The 15,511-nt window shown below is 36.0% G+C and overlaps 1 protein-coding gene across 1 annotated transcript in view; it reads left to right on the forward strand.

Annotated features, from left to right (window-relative positions):
• Positions 1 to 15,511, forward strand: part of CACNA2D3 (calcium voltage-gated channel auxiliary subunit alpha2delta 3) — a 425,935-nt gene that overhangs the window by 301,005 nt on the left and 109,419 nt on the right. Inside the window, exons 15-17 of the mRNA XM_031046070.2 lie at positions 10,213 to 10,284; positions 11,036 to 11,116; positions 14,529 to 14,603. Of these exons, the coding sequence (XP_030901930.2) occupies positions 10,213 to 10,284; positions 11,036 to 11,116; positions 14,529 to 14,603 (228 nt within the window). The remainder of the gene's footprint in view (positions 1 to 10,212; positions 10,285 to 11,035; positions 11,117 to 14,528; positions 14,604 to 15,511) is intronic.

The raw sequence follows: 15,511 nt of genomic DNA on the forward strand, positions 1-15,511 counted from the left end.
GTCTTTTATGTGGAACACTTTGGCTACAGTCTTCTCGGTGTTTACTCAATGTTCTGTGCTGATTACATATTGATTCTGAATTCCTGTAGGTTCTCAACTGTCTGCAGCAGATAAATAACAATTAAGTCTGTTACTGTTACATTATCTGCTCTAAATCTAATTGTTGCAAATTCAGAACTGGAGTACAGGTGAAATAAAGGATGAGGAATTTCAAGTGGATGTTTTTTGCACCATGGTATTTGCCTTGAAAAGATCTTTGTGAAATTACCTATTCTTACAATAGAAAATACCACAAAACAAACAAAAATCATTTCCAAACACCATAATTTTATATGATACAGATGCTGATTTTATATGGTTATGTAACTTTCAGAAGAAAATATTAGGAAAAGCTAATTTATCTAAAAAAGCAAGCCTGCTATCCAGACAAATGCAACAAATTTGTGTGGATTTCATATGTCCTGTATGCTGCTTTTCTGCATGTTTTTAGGTAACCATCCCACAGGGCTGTGAAAATAGTAATAAACCAAAACTAATAACTCAAATTTACCAATTTCAGAGTGTTCTAGTTTGGCTTCCAAACTGACATTTATCTTTCAAACAGTTTTGAAGAGCAGCTTTTGTATTCATCGATGAGCAAAAGCTATTCTTAATAGCTCAGAAAGGTATTTCGTTTCCTACTAGGAAAGCTTTACTTGCTTCCTCAAGCAAACACAGCAGGAATCAAAATCTGTTGTCCTACTCCTGCTGTGATGTTTTGTTCTACTTAGCTTGTATGAAGAGGTAGAAGTTAATAAATTAGGAACACGAATCAGAAGCAGATAGTGTTTAGGAACACTTAGATTGTTGGGTTTTGGGTTTTTTTTTGTTTTTTAATTCTAATGATTCTTTCATGAATGGAATCAAATTTCCTCCATGTAGAAATGTTTTGATGATGTTTGTTGCCCTAAGTTCCTGACAGCTTTCTTCTCTCTTTCTGTGTTATCCCTTACATTCTGTAAGTAGTGCTCTGCTCTCCTTTTATCTCGATGCTATCATCTTTCAGCCATTTGGGAGTATCATTTGTCATTCCCTGCATCATTTACTTCCTTATACTTTGAAGTGTTGAATCAACTGTCACTGGGAATAGAAAATACAACATTTGCAAAGCTGCTACTTCATTGAAGTGCATGACTAGTGATTTTAGCATTTTTGTAAAATTATAGGAGTTAAGTTTAATCTAATGAAGTACAAAATGAAAATGAAATAACTATTTTGACCCTGATTTAGCATTCTTTGGGATCTCTTTCCTGCTGCTAAGAGGCTGTTGTCTTTCAGTTTCGTAATGTTTATGAAGTTGAGTGATCCATTCAGCAATGTGCAAACTCTAAGTAACTCTTTTACAATTTGAGGGGGTTTTCTTGTGCTACATTTCTGTGTGCTAAGCATGGAAATGTCTAAGACACTTGCAGAGGTTCCTATATTGTCCCAGGCTGTAATTTAAATCTAAACTAAAATAATAGCTATTTTTTATTCTTGTAATATCTATAAACTGCAATTAAATAGTCAAATTCCAATTCTCTGATGCTTGCAGCCCACCTCATGACTATAGTTGGAATCTAAAAGCACAGTAGTCACAGGAAAAGACATCTCATGAAGCAAGCCTTTGTGGAGTGGGGAAAGGAAGAACAAGAGTGGGTTGGGAAGGTGGCAGAGTTATAACAAGGTGGTGAATAAAAAAGCTTCAGCATGAACTGTATACTTCAAATACATCCCAATGGAACTGCTGACTGCTGTGGGTAGTTTCAGCAGCAGCATTATGGCACTTTGAGGTCTTGTCAGAGGGTTTGCAGTGTTTCCATGTCCCCCAGTTTCACCCCACTTTTATTTCCTCTTAATATAGCAGTGTTTCCCCCTTACTTTCCAATTGTGTGTTGGTAACCTGTTGGTATTTGAATTCAATGTTGTGGAAAACAAAGGTCTTGTTGTGGGATCATGAAAAATCAAGTAAGGGCAAACATGAGAATGATGTTAAACAACAAAAGAGTTAGTGTGAAAATAACTTTTTGTTTTGCTAGGCATTGCTTAAATTTGGGGAAAGAAGACTGGATAAAATTAGCACTACAGAAGTTAACTTTTGAGCTGAGCTAACAGTCCTCCTAGGATTTGCTGATATATTATGGGCATAATAAATATGCATTTACAAAAAGATATTTGAGGTTTCAGTTCTAATATTTTCTTGGATTAATGTCTTTCAAATGTCTGAAAGTTGATGAAAAAAATCTAGAAATCTTGACACTAATTGTGGTTACCTAAAACACAGAGTCTAAGCTATGGGAAAAATACAAGGTTTAGATCTCAAAATTATCTCCTTTCTGTTACTAATTATAGTTGAAAAATCAATGATGAAAAATAGAACTGCCCCATCAAATTTGCCTTTTATTTAATTAATTTGCATATTGTTTATTTAGCCTTTTTTTTACTCATCCATAACAGTTAGGGGATGTGTATGTCTAACATAAAAACACCATTTCATAACTAGCTAAGGTGAAAATATATTGAGTATTGGAGAAAAAGAGCCAACAAAACAAACATATAATCTAAAGAAAAAGGATACAGGCTTTGTTGCTGTTCTTATTTGTTCTTTCATCTCAGGACATATCCACTGGTTCATTGCTGCCTGAGCCTGGCTTCATTATAAACATTGTAATATATATATAGACAAGAATATTGTATTAAGAATAATAGGTATGGACACTACTAACTCTGTGCTAGAAATTCTGGACAACCTGCTATAACTCTTCTTGACTATAAACCCTTAAGGAAAACATATCAGTGATCCTTCCCAAATTCCTTTTGCTACATTAGAAGCACCTAAAGAAATGGATATTCTTTCCTGTATATGTGTTTCTGGAGTAATTTTGGAATGTAGAAGATAGATGCTAGTGCTAGACTTAAGGCTGAACTGACATGCTTCATGTGAGGAGTAAGTGGACGCTTGTTTGTTATTTCTGCAGATCTATTTGGGGTTGCTCTATGTGGGGTAACCCTATACAGCAAGGAGTTAAAGGGAAAACTAGGAGTTTAATCTATTTCTAAGAAGAGTTTTCCCCCCGTTATGAAGCTATTACTGCTGGGCATTAGAGATCTGTGATTTTTCCCAAAGTTCTGATTTTTTATTCCAAATCACTGAGAGACATTTTAGCCTGGGAATGCAGTTCTCCTCATTCATGAGATGATTTCTAAAGGCTTGTTATTGTTCACTAAGTGTTTTACCAAACTGAGTGTCCATGAACCTTGTAGGGATTCTTGTCTAAAACCGTTTCCACCATGTCTTTTCAATAGAATGACTTTCTGTGACAAACCACTAATGTGGTCTCTTTAATTCATCATTTTAGACTGTAGATGATAGCTTACAAAATCCTGGGATCAAGTTGAAAACTCTGTGTTTTGGTTTGGGGGTACAGTTTTAGGCTTCCTTGCCAGTGTCATCCGAAGTAGCCTAGCAGTTCTGAGACAAGGCATATTGGTGCATGTTGCAGAAACTACAAGAGCTTACTGTTTTGCAATGCTATTGGATGAACATGTTGAAAAAGAAATATTCTGTAGTGTAATTCATCCAAAATTCAAAAGAACTGAACTCAGCCATTGAATTATATATATATATTTACTCTACCATTATAATTCCATGTTTTAGAGAGCCACAGGAATAATAACAGTGAAACAATTTGGTTTTATGTGAGGGTATCTTTCCAGTCTTGAAGGAATAAGAAATATCTGAGGGGCTGCAGAGTTCAGTAGTTTCCCATATGCACGAATCCACATACTTAGAATCATAGAACAGTTAGGGTTGGAAAGGACCTTAAGTTCATCCAGTTCCAACCCCCCTGCCATGGGCAGGGACACCTCACACTAAACCATGCCACACAAGGCTCTGTCCAACCTGGCCTTGAATACCCTCAGGGATGGAGCATTCACAACTTCCATGGGCAACCCATTCCAGTGCCTCACCACCCTTCTTCCTTACATCTAACCTAAACTTCCTGGTTAAATTTGAACCCATTACCCCTTGCCCTATCACTACCAGTCCCTAATGAAGAATACTTCTTAGTATTTCACAGAACCTATTTCCCGTGAATTCTTATTGCACTGATTTGAAGTTTTGGTAGGTCCATTATCCAGTCAAGCACTGTCAAATAAGTGGCATTTCATAGCTCTCTGAGGCTAAAGTTTCTTCTTGTAATTGTGTAACTGCTTAAACATTCCCAGAATCACCTGACAAAAGAGGCCTACTTGTTTCACTTATGATGTAAAAGAGATGGAAATGTCTTTTGCTAAGGGCAAGAAGAAAATAGAATTAATTAATGAAGATCCAGTGTTGAAGATAAACTTGGGAGATTAAATTGAGCTTTATTTTGTTGCATTTGGTTTGTTAATAAACCCTAGAGGGAATTATGTTATTGTAAGCATTTATTCTTAGCAGAAGGTGAAATTTGTAGTGTATTCAAATGTAGAACTAGATCAGAAATTAACAGCTCAGCAGAAAGATAGAAAAGGAAGGAAGTTTTGAAATGGCTGGTGTAACAACAGCTGCCGCAATATGAACACAGAACTGTGCACAGGTAGTACTGAAAAACAGAGTCATTCAGCATAGAAGAGAGTCCTTTTTCTGGTTTTCAGAGAATAAACCTGAATATGAGAAAAATACCTTGCTGAAAGAGAACTCTGCCTGTCTATGCGTGGTTTGCTGAGGTTCAGGGTTTCCAGTACATGGTGTACCTTTGCTACAGGGACTGTAAGGAGCCTTCACATTGCTTTCACATTACTGGGAAGAATTTATTCAGGATCATACCACTTGTATAGACAATCTGGTTTTCCTCTTTTGAAGGTATCTTCCCAATTCATTGAGATGCTGATTGCAGCACTTATCAGCTGCAGTCCTTAATCAAAATGAATCAAGTCATAGAACAACTTCATTGCATTGGAGCAGAGGAAACGGAAACTGAACTAAACTTTAGGGGTTTTTTTGTTGTTTTCTTTTCCTTTTTTCTCTCTAAACAGTGACCACTGTGTTTTCTGGGGCAGCCTACTTCCCCTTATTACATTCCATGCTTGCAAAGTAAACCATTCCCATATTCAGATGGATAAACTGTTTCTTGAACAAAATGTCTTTGCAGAATTCCTGTGATAAGGTAAACTCAGGGTTTTGTTTTGAAATGCATCAGGCTCATGTAAACATACTAACTTCTTGCTATTCTACGGGGGATAAATATCTAACAGAGTAAGGAAAATCTGAAAGGACAAGCACTTAGTACCATACTCCATATAATCAGAGCTCTGTATTGTTTAGCATAAAGATGCATTAGTCTGCATGCTGATGCTAGATGTTTAAGATGGTTAGTGCTTTTAGAAATACAGATCTAAATACATACAGGAAAGTATATGTAAATATAAATATTTATTCTATAAATAGAAATAAATAATACAGACCTGGCTCCATTTTCTTTCTTGAAGAAATTACTCATTAAGAAAGTGACTGATACCTGTAACACCTTTAAAAAAAGCCATGAGTAATTTATTGCATGCTTTTCCATGTCGATTTTACTGTCAAATTTTTTTGGTTCTTCTGTTTATTTTCTCATTTAGTTTTTATTTGGCTAATTTTAATTTTCTGACAGAAGCATCTGACCAAGCCTTAAGCATTGTGCTTGAATTCTTATATTGTATTTGTGTTAGCGTCTGTTTCCAGTAACCCAAACCCAAGAATTTGAGGAAATTGGAATTCACATCCACTTGAGAAACAGTGAAGTACTTCAGAAATCGCAGGGAACCTTAACAAACTTGTCTATGCAGATGCATTTAAGTAGAATTCTTAGTGCACTGATACCATTACTGGCCTAAAACTGTTAAAACCGTTTCTCAGTGATTACTTCATGGTTATATTTTACCAATATTCTTAAGAAGGCATCAACTGTTAATAGCTGTCTAGTATTTTCAGAGGCCTAATGAAATTAGATGCCCAGGTCCTGGCAGAAATCGGTGGTATTTGGAATCTAAGCTTCCTGGAGCATCTTTGATAATTTAATCCCTTGGAAATTGCAGCAATATCAAAAAAAATGTATTTGAGACTATTTTTGTATTGTTCCACCAATCTTGATTTGGTTCTGTCTTATACCCTGCAGGATGCTGTACTGTATCTGGGAAGTGTTAGATGGATCTGAATGCTACTTCCTATATTAGTTAATTTTACAGCAAATAATGCAGAGCAATACATGTTGTGAAAAGCACTTCAAAGCTTGCAGCTTTTCCTTAGTCAATATCTGTCGGTAGCTTCAACTTTTGGATCTTGCCAGTGGAGCCTTTATGTTTTTGGAGGACTGGGGATGAAGCAGATTTTGTTTCTTTGCCTTTTTCTTGATATTATGTAAGTACTTGAAGGAAATAAAAGTGCAGTAATTGGTAAGCTGCTGAACAGGTAAGAGACAGGATTTTGATGTCAGTCAGAGCCTATGTGTAACTAATATGGTGCCCCATGTAAAGAGTAAGCTTAGCATTTATCAGTGCTATAAAGATTGAAGGAAGAGAAAGGAGCTTGATTTGTTAATACTTAGACTGATGTGTAAAGAGACATTATTAAGCATTGGAAAAAGTACTAGAGGGAAAGAAAAGAAACTGAGGGTTTTCTTTTAGAATTCAATAAGAATTCAAAACACTGTTGGAGGAACTGAAATTAGTGGCTCTGCATATATACCTAGATGAAGTTCCAACATTTGGGTGGACTTTATTCCAAATTAATCCTTACTTGTGAACACAGTTGGTCCGCCAGCAACGTTTTGTTTCAGCAGAAACTATACACATAACAAACAAGTAACCTTAGCATGTAGCTTTAAACAATTCTGAATCACCAGACTCTGGGGAATTATTATGCAGAAAGCATACCTCTGTAAAAATGGCAGTTACTATTAGTGTTAGTTAACTTATAAGAGGCTGGAAGGACAAAGGTGGATAAGCTACAGCCTGTTTAAGGACTGATTGAGATGAAATTCATGGTGCTTCTTGTTTCAGTCATTCCCTGAATGTAACTAGTAACCATGCATCTAGCGATGTTGTTGCATTATGTTAGGATAAGTATAATTCTTCGTATTTGCCAGTAACACTAAAAAACCTCCTGATTCTATGTGTAACCAAGTTATCTGTTGCCTGCTTAGAAAGATGTATTCTGTGCTTATTGAAAATAATAATCATTCTTTGTTTCCTATAAGGAATGACTGACTACAGTATTTTCTTTTTTACATGCCTTCATTATTCTTTTGTGAGCTTTTGACTTCATAATGTCCAGTTGATGAGTTTTGGGATCATAAGGATTGTCTGCTTTTACTTTTGGGGAAAAAAAATAATCGAGAGCCCAAAGAGTTTGTTATTAATTACACAATAATATCAACTGCTAAATTTAGTATATTCAGAGACTTTATCATTTTATATTGATTTTGTTATTCTGAGTTTGTGATACTTCACATTTTTCTTTAAGCATTAATCATCAGCAAATAGTTAGAAGTTAAAAACCAAATAAATCCTAGCAAGTCCTGGGGATATCAGTGATACATATTTGTTCTGAATGTAACTAATATAAGCTGAAGTTTTACCAGTGATTACAGAGCATATTACTGGCTTTTTTTCTCTCAGGATCACTAAATTTTCCAGACACTTGCAAGAGCTGTTACAGAGTTCTTGTATATGTAAGAAATCATCAGAGTCACAAAGCAACAATGCAAAATACCTAGATCATGGCTTCCTTTGCAATTTGTTAATGGCCTCTAGTATTAATTGTCTTAGCAGAAATACCCAGTGGCTGGTATTCTACCATTTCAAAGTTATTTCTGCCAAAATGTCATTGCCCAGGGGATAAATGTGTACTCCTCTGTGAAGCAAATACTGTAGCTTGAAATGGTGGCTCAGTGAAACATTGCAAATATGAATCATCTATCATCCAGTTCTTTGCTGGCCACTTAGGGAAGTAGCCAACAACCAACAAAGAGGCTGGACAGTAACATTGCAATTCTATAGAAATGATTGTAACAGCCAACCCTTGGTGGTACTTGTAGATATCATAATTACAGGGCAGTCATTCTCTTCATGCTTCTGTAGTTAGAGAGTTAATGACCTGTTCTCTCAGGAACTCCAGGCTGTTGGGTTCTTTTTTCTCTATTTAAAGAATTTCAGACACCCTAAAACTTTACTGACAGTACCTTGGCTGGCATTCTATCCAATGAATTGTTTCTAGTAATCTCTTGAGAGTGAGTTGAGTCTCAAGATGATAGTGATATTTGACAAATACATAATGTCAGATAACAACAACCCTGGGCAATCATATATAATCTCTAAACACTCCAAGATGTCACCCCATAATCAGCAGAATGCTTTTCCACTTCCTGGTGTACGTGTGTTTGGGACTGTCATACCACAGAAGGCTCTTCTCCATAGAAATCATGTCAGCGTGCTTGACTGTACTACTCTGGCCAAGGAGAGCAAATCTTTGTACTAGTTCCAGCCACATTTGACTTTCAGGTGCACCTCCTGAACTCCCAGTGTTTCACCAAGTTGTTAGTTTTGCCTTTCTTTTTGTTTTCTTTCTGTTGTAGTTGTTTTGTTTTTTCTTACTGTTGTTTAATTGATCAAGGATTCTATCAGGGATGGAAATATCCCTTCTTATTAAAAGGAAAAACCAAAAAAAGCAAACATTATCATAAGTTGGCTCCACCTCATGTCCCTATTGATTCTTTATCAGACATGAACCTTCTTGATTATAAACTGTATCTGTGTTCCTGTCTGATGTCTGCAAACATCCCTTCCCACCATGAGATAGTGCCATGCTTCAGGAAATGTACTTGTTTGACAATCTGAAACCCTCCTGAAGCAGACTGGGAGCTGCAAGACATGTAATGTTCTAGATTTTGTCTGATATGTTAAAGTGAAGCATGCTTCATAAAATAGCTTGGTCATAATCTGACTTGTGTTCTGAAAGTTTGGGGAGCAGATAGCTGTTGCTTCATTAGGAACAAAAGTTTTGCTAACAAAAATAAAAATCACAGCAATTCTCAAAAATAAGAAAAAAAAGTATAAAAAATTCTCCCTGAGTAAAGAAAATGTGATGCTGATGTAGGAGTTGTAGGAGAACATCAGTTACAATTGGACATGACTGTCACCTACAGTATTTCTCAGGAAGATCACCTCTATTGCCTTGGCTAAACACAGATGCAACAAAGCAGACTTTAGTTGTGTTCTATGACATCTCCAGTTGTGATTATAACTGGATATGTCATGCTTTTAAATGTTGGATAAGCTGCTTCAGCTTTAAACATCTTCCCAAATTAGCAGGGCAGAAAGAGTTTTAACAGTATCACTCAACTTCTTTCTTAAGTTATCTTCCATGTGCAGATGGTGAAGATCTTTAGGCACTCTAGAGCTGTGCTTGTGTTGAGCATCACAGTTAGCCTTTGCCTTATGGCAAAGATGTAGTCTGGCCAGAGGGAGTGAAGAGACAATAGTCTGAGCAGTGCCACTCTCCTGTGGCCAATGATAAGCATTCTACATGTTTCTCTTGAATGGAGCGAAGGTCAGGAGATCTCTTTTCTCCTTAAATTGAAGAAATACATTGAAACCTGATGTGCAGAATCAGTTAATGTTTCATACCACCTCTTTGCTCAGCGAACTGAAGCTGAATGGAGCAAAGATGCTCCTGGGATCCTGACTGGCTGTCATCCTTTCTGCCACTGTGTTAACTGATGAGATCTCAGTCTGGACCAGAACAAAGTGCATGCAAGACGTGACCTCTTGTTCCTTGCTGGGAGAAAATAGCCTAAGGCAGCTTTGGCAGAGCTGACACTGGGAAAGATGTAGAACAGAGCTCCAGCTGCTTTGCTACTGCACATGCTGCTTCCACAATCCACATTTCAGCTCCTTCGTAACTATCATGGGAGACTGCAATAGAAATGAAGATGAGGCATCTTTCCTGCCAATGCTGATGGTGGGGTGGGCAGAGCTGGTGTAGTTGAGATGTGGCTGGGGCTGGGCTGGGCTGCACTGACTGCAAGTCTAACTACATAAGCATCATTGACACAAATTGCCTTTTAGATAAATCTCATTTAAAATGAAGAGAATGTAACTGAAAAATGCAATCACATGTCTGGAATTGTTCCTTAGTACTTAGATACAATATTTCTTTTTCAAATATAGCTTGCTGATGATCAGGGATTGGTGTTGATGACAACTGTTGCCATGCCAGTATTTAGTAAGCAAAATGAGACTGTAAGTACTCAAGACTATTTCTGTCATGTGATAATGGTGTGACTTAAGTGAAGCTGCTTTCAGGGACCTAATGAGATTTTAGCCAATTCTACAAATTTTTCTAGTCATCTTATTTTCGTATCCCTTTGTTAGCATGAAAATGTGGACAAATAATCCCAAATACACTCTAGAAACCATATCAAATAATGAAACCCTATGGCTAAGAGAAAATTTCAGATGTTGCTAGGCTTTAGCAGGTTTTTTTACTTCTATATTACCTTTCTGCAGCAAATAATCTATATCCTTTGCTTCTTTGCACTGATACACTCCTATTTCACAGGCTGAGAATTTAATTTCTATATTATATATATATCTATTTACTAATTTCACACGTTAGTAAGAAAATTACATGGACTTTCCCTTAATGCTTGTTTTTTCTCTTTTATTTGTCAAATGGCAGGAGAAATCAGGAAAGAAAGGAGTAAAAGTGTTTTAGTTTAATTTGTGTGAGGAAGTTTCCTGTTGAGGGACTCGGTAGCTATCAAAAGTTTGCATGCCTTTTCTATGTGAATTGAAGCTAATGTAGAAAGAAGCAATATTATTGATTAAATTACTATTTGATCAGATGAGTTGTACCAGCATCTGCTTTTCCCAGTTTTTAAAGGATTTGTCTAATGTCTATTCACTTCTGCAGAGTACATGCAAAGTGAAATGAGCAGTGAAAATTCGTTATTATTGTGGTTCTGAGTGAATCTTTTATTGTTCTTTTCAGAGATCTAAAGGGATTCTTCTGGGAGTTGTTGGCACAGATGTTCCAGTTAAAGAGCTTTTAAAAACTATTCCAAAATACAAGGTAATACACGAATGATAATGTCCTTTGTACTTAGCTAAATTATAACAGCTATAATTTAACTTTATTTATGTAGCATCTCATATTGTTTATACTGATGGTGTTCCAAAATTTCAATCTTTTTCTTCAAGAATTCCAGCTCTGTAATATCTGAGGTCAAGTGCAGTTTTTAATACCAAAATCAATCTATGGCTTGATCTTCACATTTTTGCTCTAGAAGGTAATACTAAGTGAAATCAATGAAATGATTTAACTGTGCAATATAAGTAGAATACCATAAAAATAACCAGTAATTCACACTGAAAATTTGCATAACTTTATATGAAAAAGGTATAGGCACCCTCCTATAAATTATAATTCTAATTTGAATACATTAGCAGTTACCAAATTATTTTGTACATCAATATGCAGGAACTGGAAAATTGAAGTTAAACAAGAATTTGATAAGAATAATGCATAAAATGCTGGCAGTTGCATTGATAAGGTGTAGTGGAGTAATTTCAAGGTGTAGTGATTTCCTGGGACCTGGACCCTAGTAGGTTTGGTGCTTTGCCAACATTGAACAGAAAGCCTGTTCCAGTTGGAAAAAGGTTTGTAAACTGTGGGAAGAGGCAACAGATATCTACGCACTGATATAAGAACATAGAGACACTGCTGGTCAACATAAATAACAAAGAACAGTCTCAGTGCACTACCACTGTTCGTTAACTGCAGCTTACATTGCACTTTTGGGTATGCAGAAATACAGAATCAGTAGAAGGTAGAAGAGAAAGGAGCAAAATTTGGAGCAAAGGAAGCAGTCCTTGGGACAATCTTCTAAGGAGTCAATGTGTAGAACAAGTTTTTCTTGTTATAAGAAGAATAACAATGTAGTAACAGCAGAAATAAACTCTTGTTTGTGCACGGCTGGATAGAAAATGTAATATCACAGTGATATTATTCAGAAGTCATCTTTATGATCTGGACATAGTTTGAATATAAGAACCTAGAGAGTGTGGGGCCTGAATAACAGGTACTGCAGCAGTTAGAGTGACTCAGAAAAGGAGAAGATAGGCAGGAAAATAAACATTTCTGGTTTTGTCATATGGCGATATATTTCTTAAGACTTAATTTTCTGTGGAAGTAATATACAATCCTCTTTCTGAATATTAGACATTTTATTTGAAGGAACATTTTATACTGCTGGTGTAATACAAGAGAGGATTATTGCAAGAGGCACCAATATCATGCAATTCACTTAGGTTAGTGAAATCACTTGAGTTATAACTTCCAGTCTCGCATACCATAAACGTTTCTGAGCAGTAAAAAGACCATGCAATTGCAAGAGCATAATCACCCCTGGGACCCATTCCTGTAGAGGCAGCATGTGAAATAAAATTCACACAGGGATATAAAATGATTGGTTGGAAATAGAATTCTGCTGACCTGGAATTCTCTCAGCTTCCATGAGGTGGATTTTATGCCGAGGAAGATGAAAAATAACAATAAGCTATTTTCAGCAGTCATTACCTAGACTAAACTTCCCCAGATGCCAGTGGCAGTCTCTCCTGTATTAAGGTAAGGTTGGATTGAGTAATACTTAGTGTTCATGTGGCATTTTACAGCAGTTAGAAAGATTTTCTGTTTCTGAATGTGTCATTTAGAGGCAAGAGCTCAAGCTTCAAACTGGCAATACTGCTGCAAGAGGTAGCATCTGTCAAACTGAAGCATTTTCAGTGTAGAGAGTGTGCGGTTTCACATATTGCACAACACACAATAAAATACTACCCGTGGAGTCTCAGTATGCTTCGAATAGGCAAATATTTTTTTCCTCTAAAATATACCACCCACATTGGTTTCCTTACCTGACTTGCATTGCTTGGATATCATTCTGCAGTTACCAACACAGAAAATTACACTTGAGATCTGATATTTAGCCAACAGCTAGTTCACTTGTCATACTATAATAGGTAAAACATTTCCACTGTTATTATTTGGTTATCCCTCCTTTATGAAGAGGTGCCAAGAACATATCACCTTCTATTACTTTCACTGAAGTTTATTGCTTCAGGAAAAACGCTAATTTATAAAACAATCTTCTATATGGCAGTTACAGTTGGCCATATAGAATTATTCACAGGAAGAGTATAAATCTACCTGGTATGTTTTCCTCCATGACCTTGCCATAATATCATACTCTGGTTTATATTTCCAGACAATTACAGAAGCCTTGCTGTCCTGCTTGTCCCTTAGCAATGATTCTCACTTGTCAACTTTGCTCACATTGCTTTATGCCAGACACACTCCTAGGGTCCCCCTTCAGCAAACAATTTAAGAATGTACTGAAGCAAAATAAAAAGCATTTTTGGTAGTGAGGAATGTAAAGTAAATATCAAAGTAAGATAGTTCTGGAAGTATTTGTTTGTAATACCTCAATGGAATGAGATGCTTAAAGATATATAGGGTATTAATTAACTTCAGAACTGAAGAAAATGTATCAGAAAGCGTCATGAGATGTACTCTTTGCATGGTAAAAGTTACATACTAAAGCTGCAGAAAGATTCTACATTAGCAACAAGTTTTTATGCTAAGAAGGGATGTTTAAATGACCACGTGAATGGTTTGAAGGTACATTTACTGCATTCAGTGGGTACAATCAATTGTGCAATGGGCATATTGTTAAAAGAGTAGTATTGTTATTTAAATAAGTACAGTGTTAAATTTAATTATATATACTGTTAGGCCTCATAAAGCATTTCATTGCTCTCAAATGATCTCCCATAGTTCCACTTGCTACAAATCTGTAAACTTCCAAGAGTTTCTTTAGCAGAAATAAGCCTTTCCTGTGGCTCCAGATGAACTTGAATTAACAGAGAGGTAAATGCCTTTAAGACTAGAAGGTGTAAATACCAGATATGACAGGCCACTGCTTACTTCTCTAACTGTTCATTCAGTACCACTCATATAAACTGTTCATTCAGTACCACTGACATATACAGTATGTCTTGAACAAGTGAATTAAGTTGAGCTTAGCCATTCCTGGCTGTATGTAAATCTACTAAATTCCAGTACCCCTCCTGCTTTGGCGCGTGCTGTGGTGTATGCCACATGCTGTGGTGTTTAATATACATGTGCATATCTAATTCAATCTAAAGCCCGTAGAAATAGGTGCCTTAAATAGCAAAGCATGTGACACTTTGAAACTGTGCTATATGCTGAGTTCATCACAATGACAGGTTCTCATTTTCACCAAATGTCAGGGATCAGAGCTTTGCATATGTTAGAATGAAGTACTATGTGGGTAAGGGTTATGAATGCCAGCTTTAAGCCCTGGATAACTAAGTTCTTGCCTGAATTTATTTATGTATGTATTTATTCATTTATTTTGGAATTTACTGGGGACTGGCTAATTAGTGTTTCTTTCTCATTCTTACAGTTAGGTATTCATGGATACGCTTTTGCAATTACAAACAATGGATATATTTTGACTCATCCAGAACTTAGGCCTTTGGTAAGAAAGCTATTTACTGATCTATGTTATTTAGCTATATATGTTGCATTTGTTTCTCTTTTAATGTGAATAGATTAACATCAATTAAAAAGTTAAATACAGCAGACCAGCTCATGGTGCTTTGTTATTGTTGGTAAATTTATGTCTTGAAACAAAGGTTACCATGAAAAAAGTCAAGGTAGATAAATAAACAAATTGTTTCTCCAGAAGATGCAGCCTCCATTACAGCAAAATAGCAAAGCCAGAAATTGCTATAATTATGTTCACTTTGCATTGAAACAGACTATTCTATTGCTATGTAATAATCCCTATTTGTCATGTTAAAATGTTAAAGCTAATTTAATATATGGAGAAACTTCAGTAAAACATATTCTTAAGCAGAATAGCTGCACAAGGGATTTTTGTACTAAAGGAGAAATAGGAGCAAATTTTACCTGTAGTTTCTCTTATCATCTTGTTTGCATTAATCACAGCAGGAAAAACAGCAGTGTGTGTTATGCAAATGTTTATCAACACCCCAGAGAACTGGTACATTCTTGATCTCATCATTGTTTAGGAACAGCATTTGCAAGTGTTCCTTCACTATCAAATCTTAGCAAAGCATCAGTATTAGTACTTCCACTGTTGTGTACACAGGGAGGCCATATGTATTTCTCACTTCAAGCAATGCCTGATTTCAACAATATTTTAGTAGGAAACAGTACTATTAATTGAATTGATCATTTCATATAAAAATTGAATTATAGAAAAGCATGATTTATTAAGTCATTAGCATATCTGATGTTTTCATTCAGCAGAAGAATTTGTCTTTCTAAGATTTGGGCTAGGAATTACACACTTCATTACACTTACTGTTTCCTATTTATTATTTAACTGGAGTAGAGCTTATGAAAAGTTCAACAGGGGGA

Source organism: Melopsittacus undulatus, chromosome 9, assembly GCF_012275295.1.
Source record: "Melopsittacus undulatus isolate bMelUnd1 chromosome 9, bMelUnd1.mat.Z, whole genome shotgun sequence".
In the NCBI taxonomy this organism is placed as follows: Eukaryota; Metazoa; Chordata; class Aves; order Psittaciformes; family Psittaculidae; genus Melopsittacus; species Melopsittacus undulatus.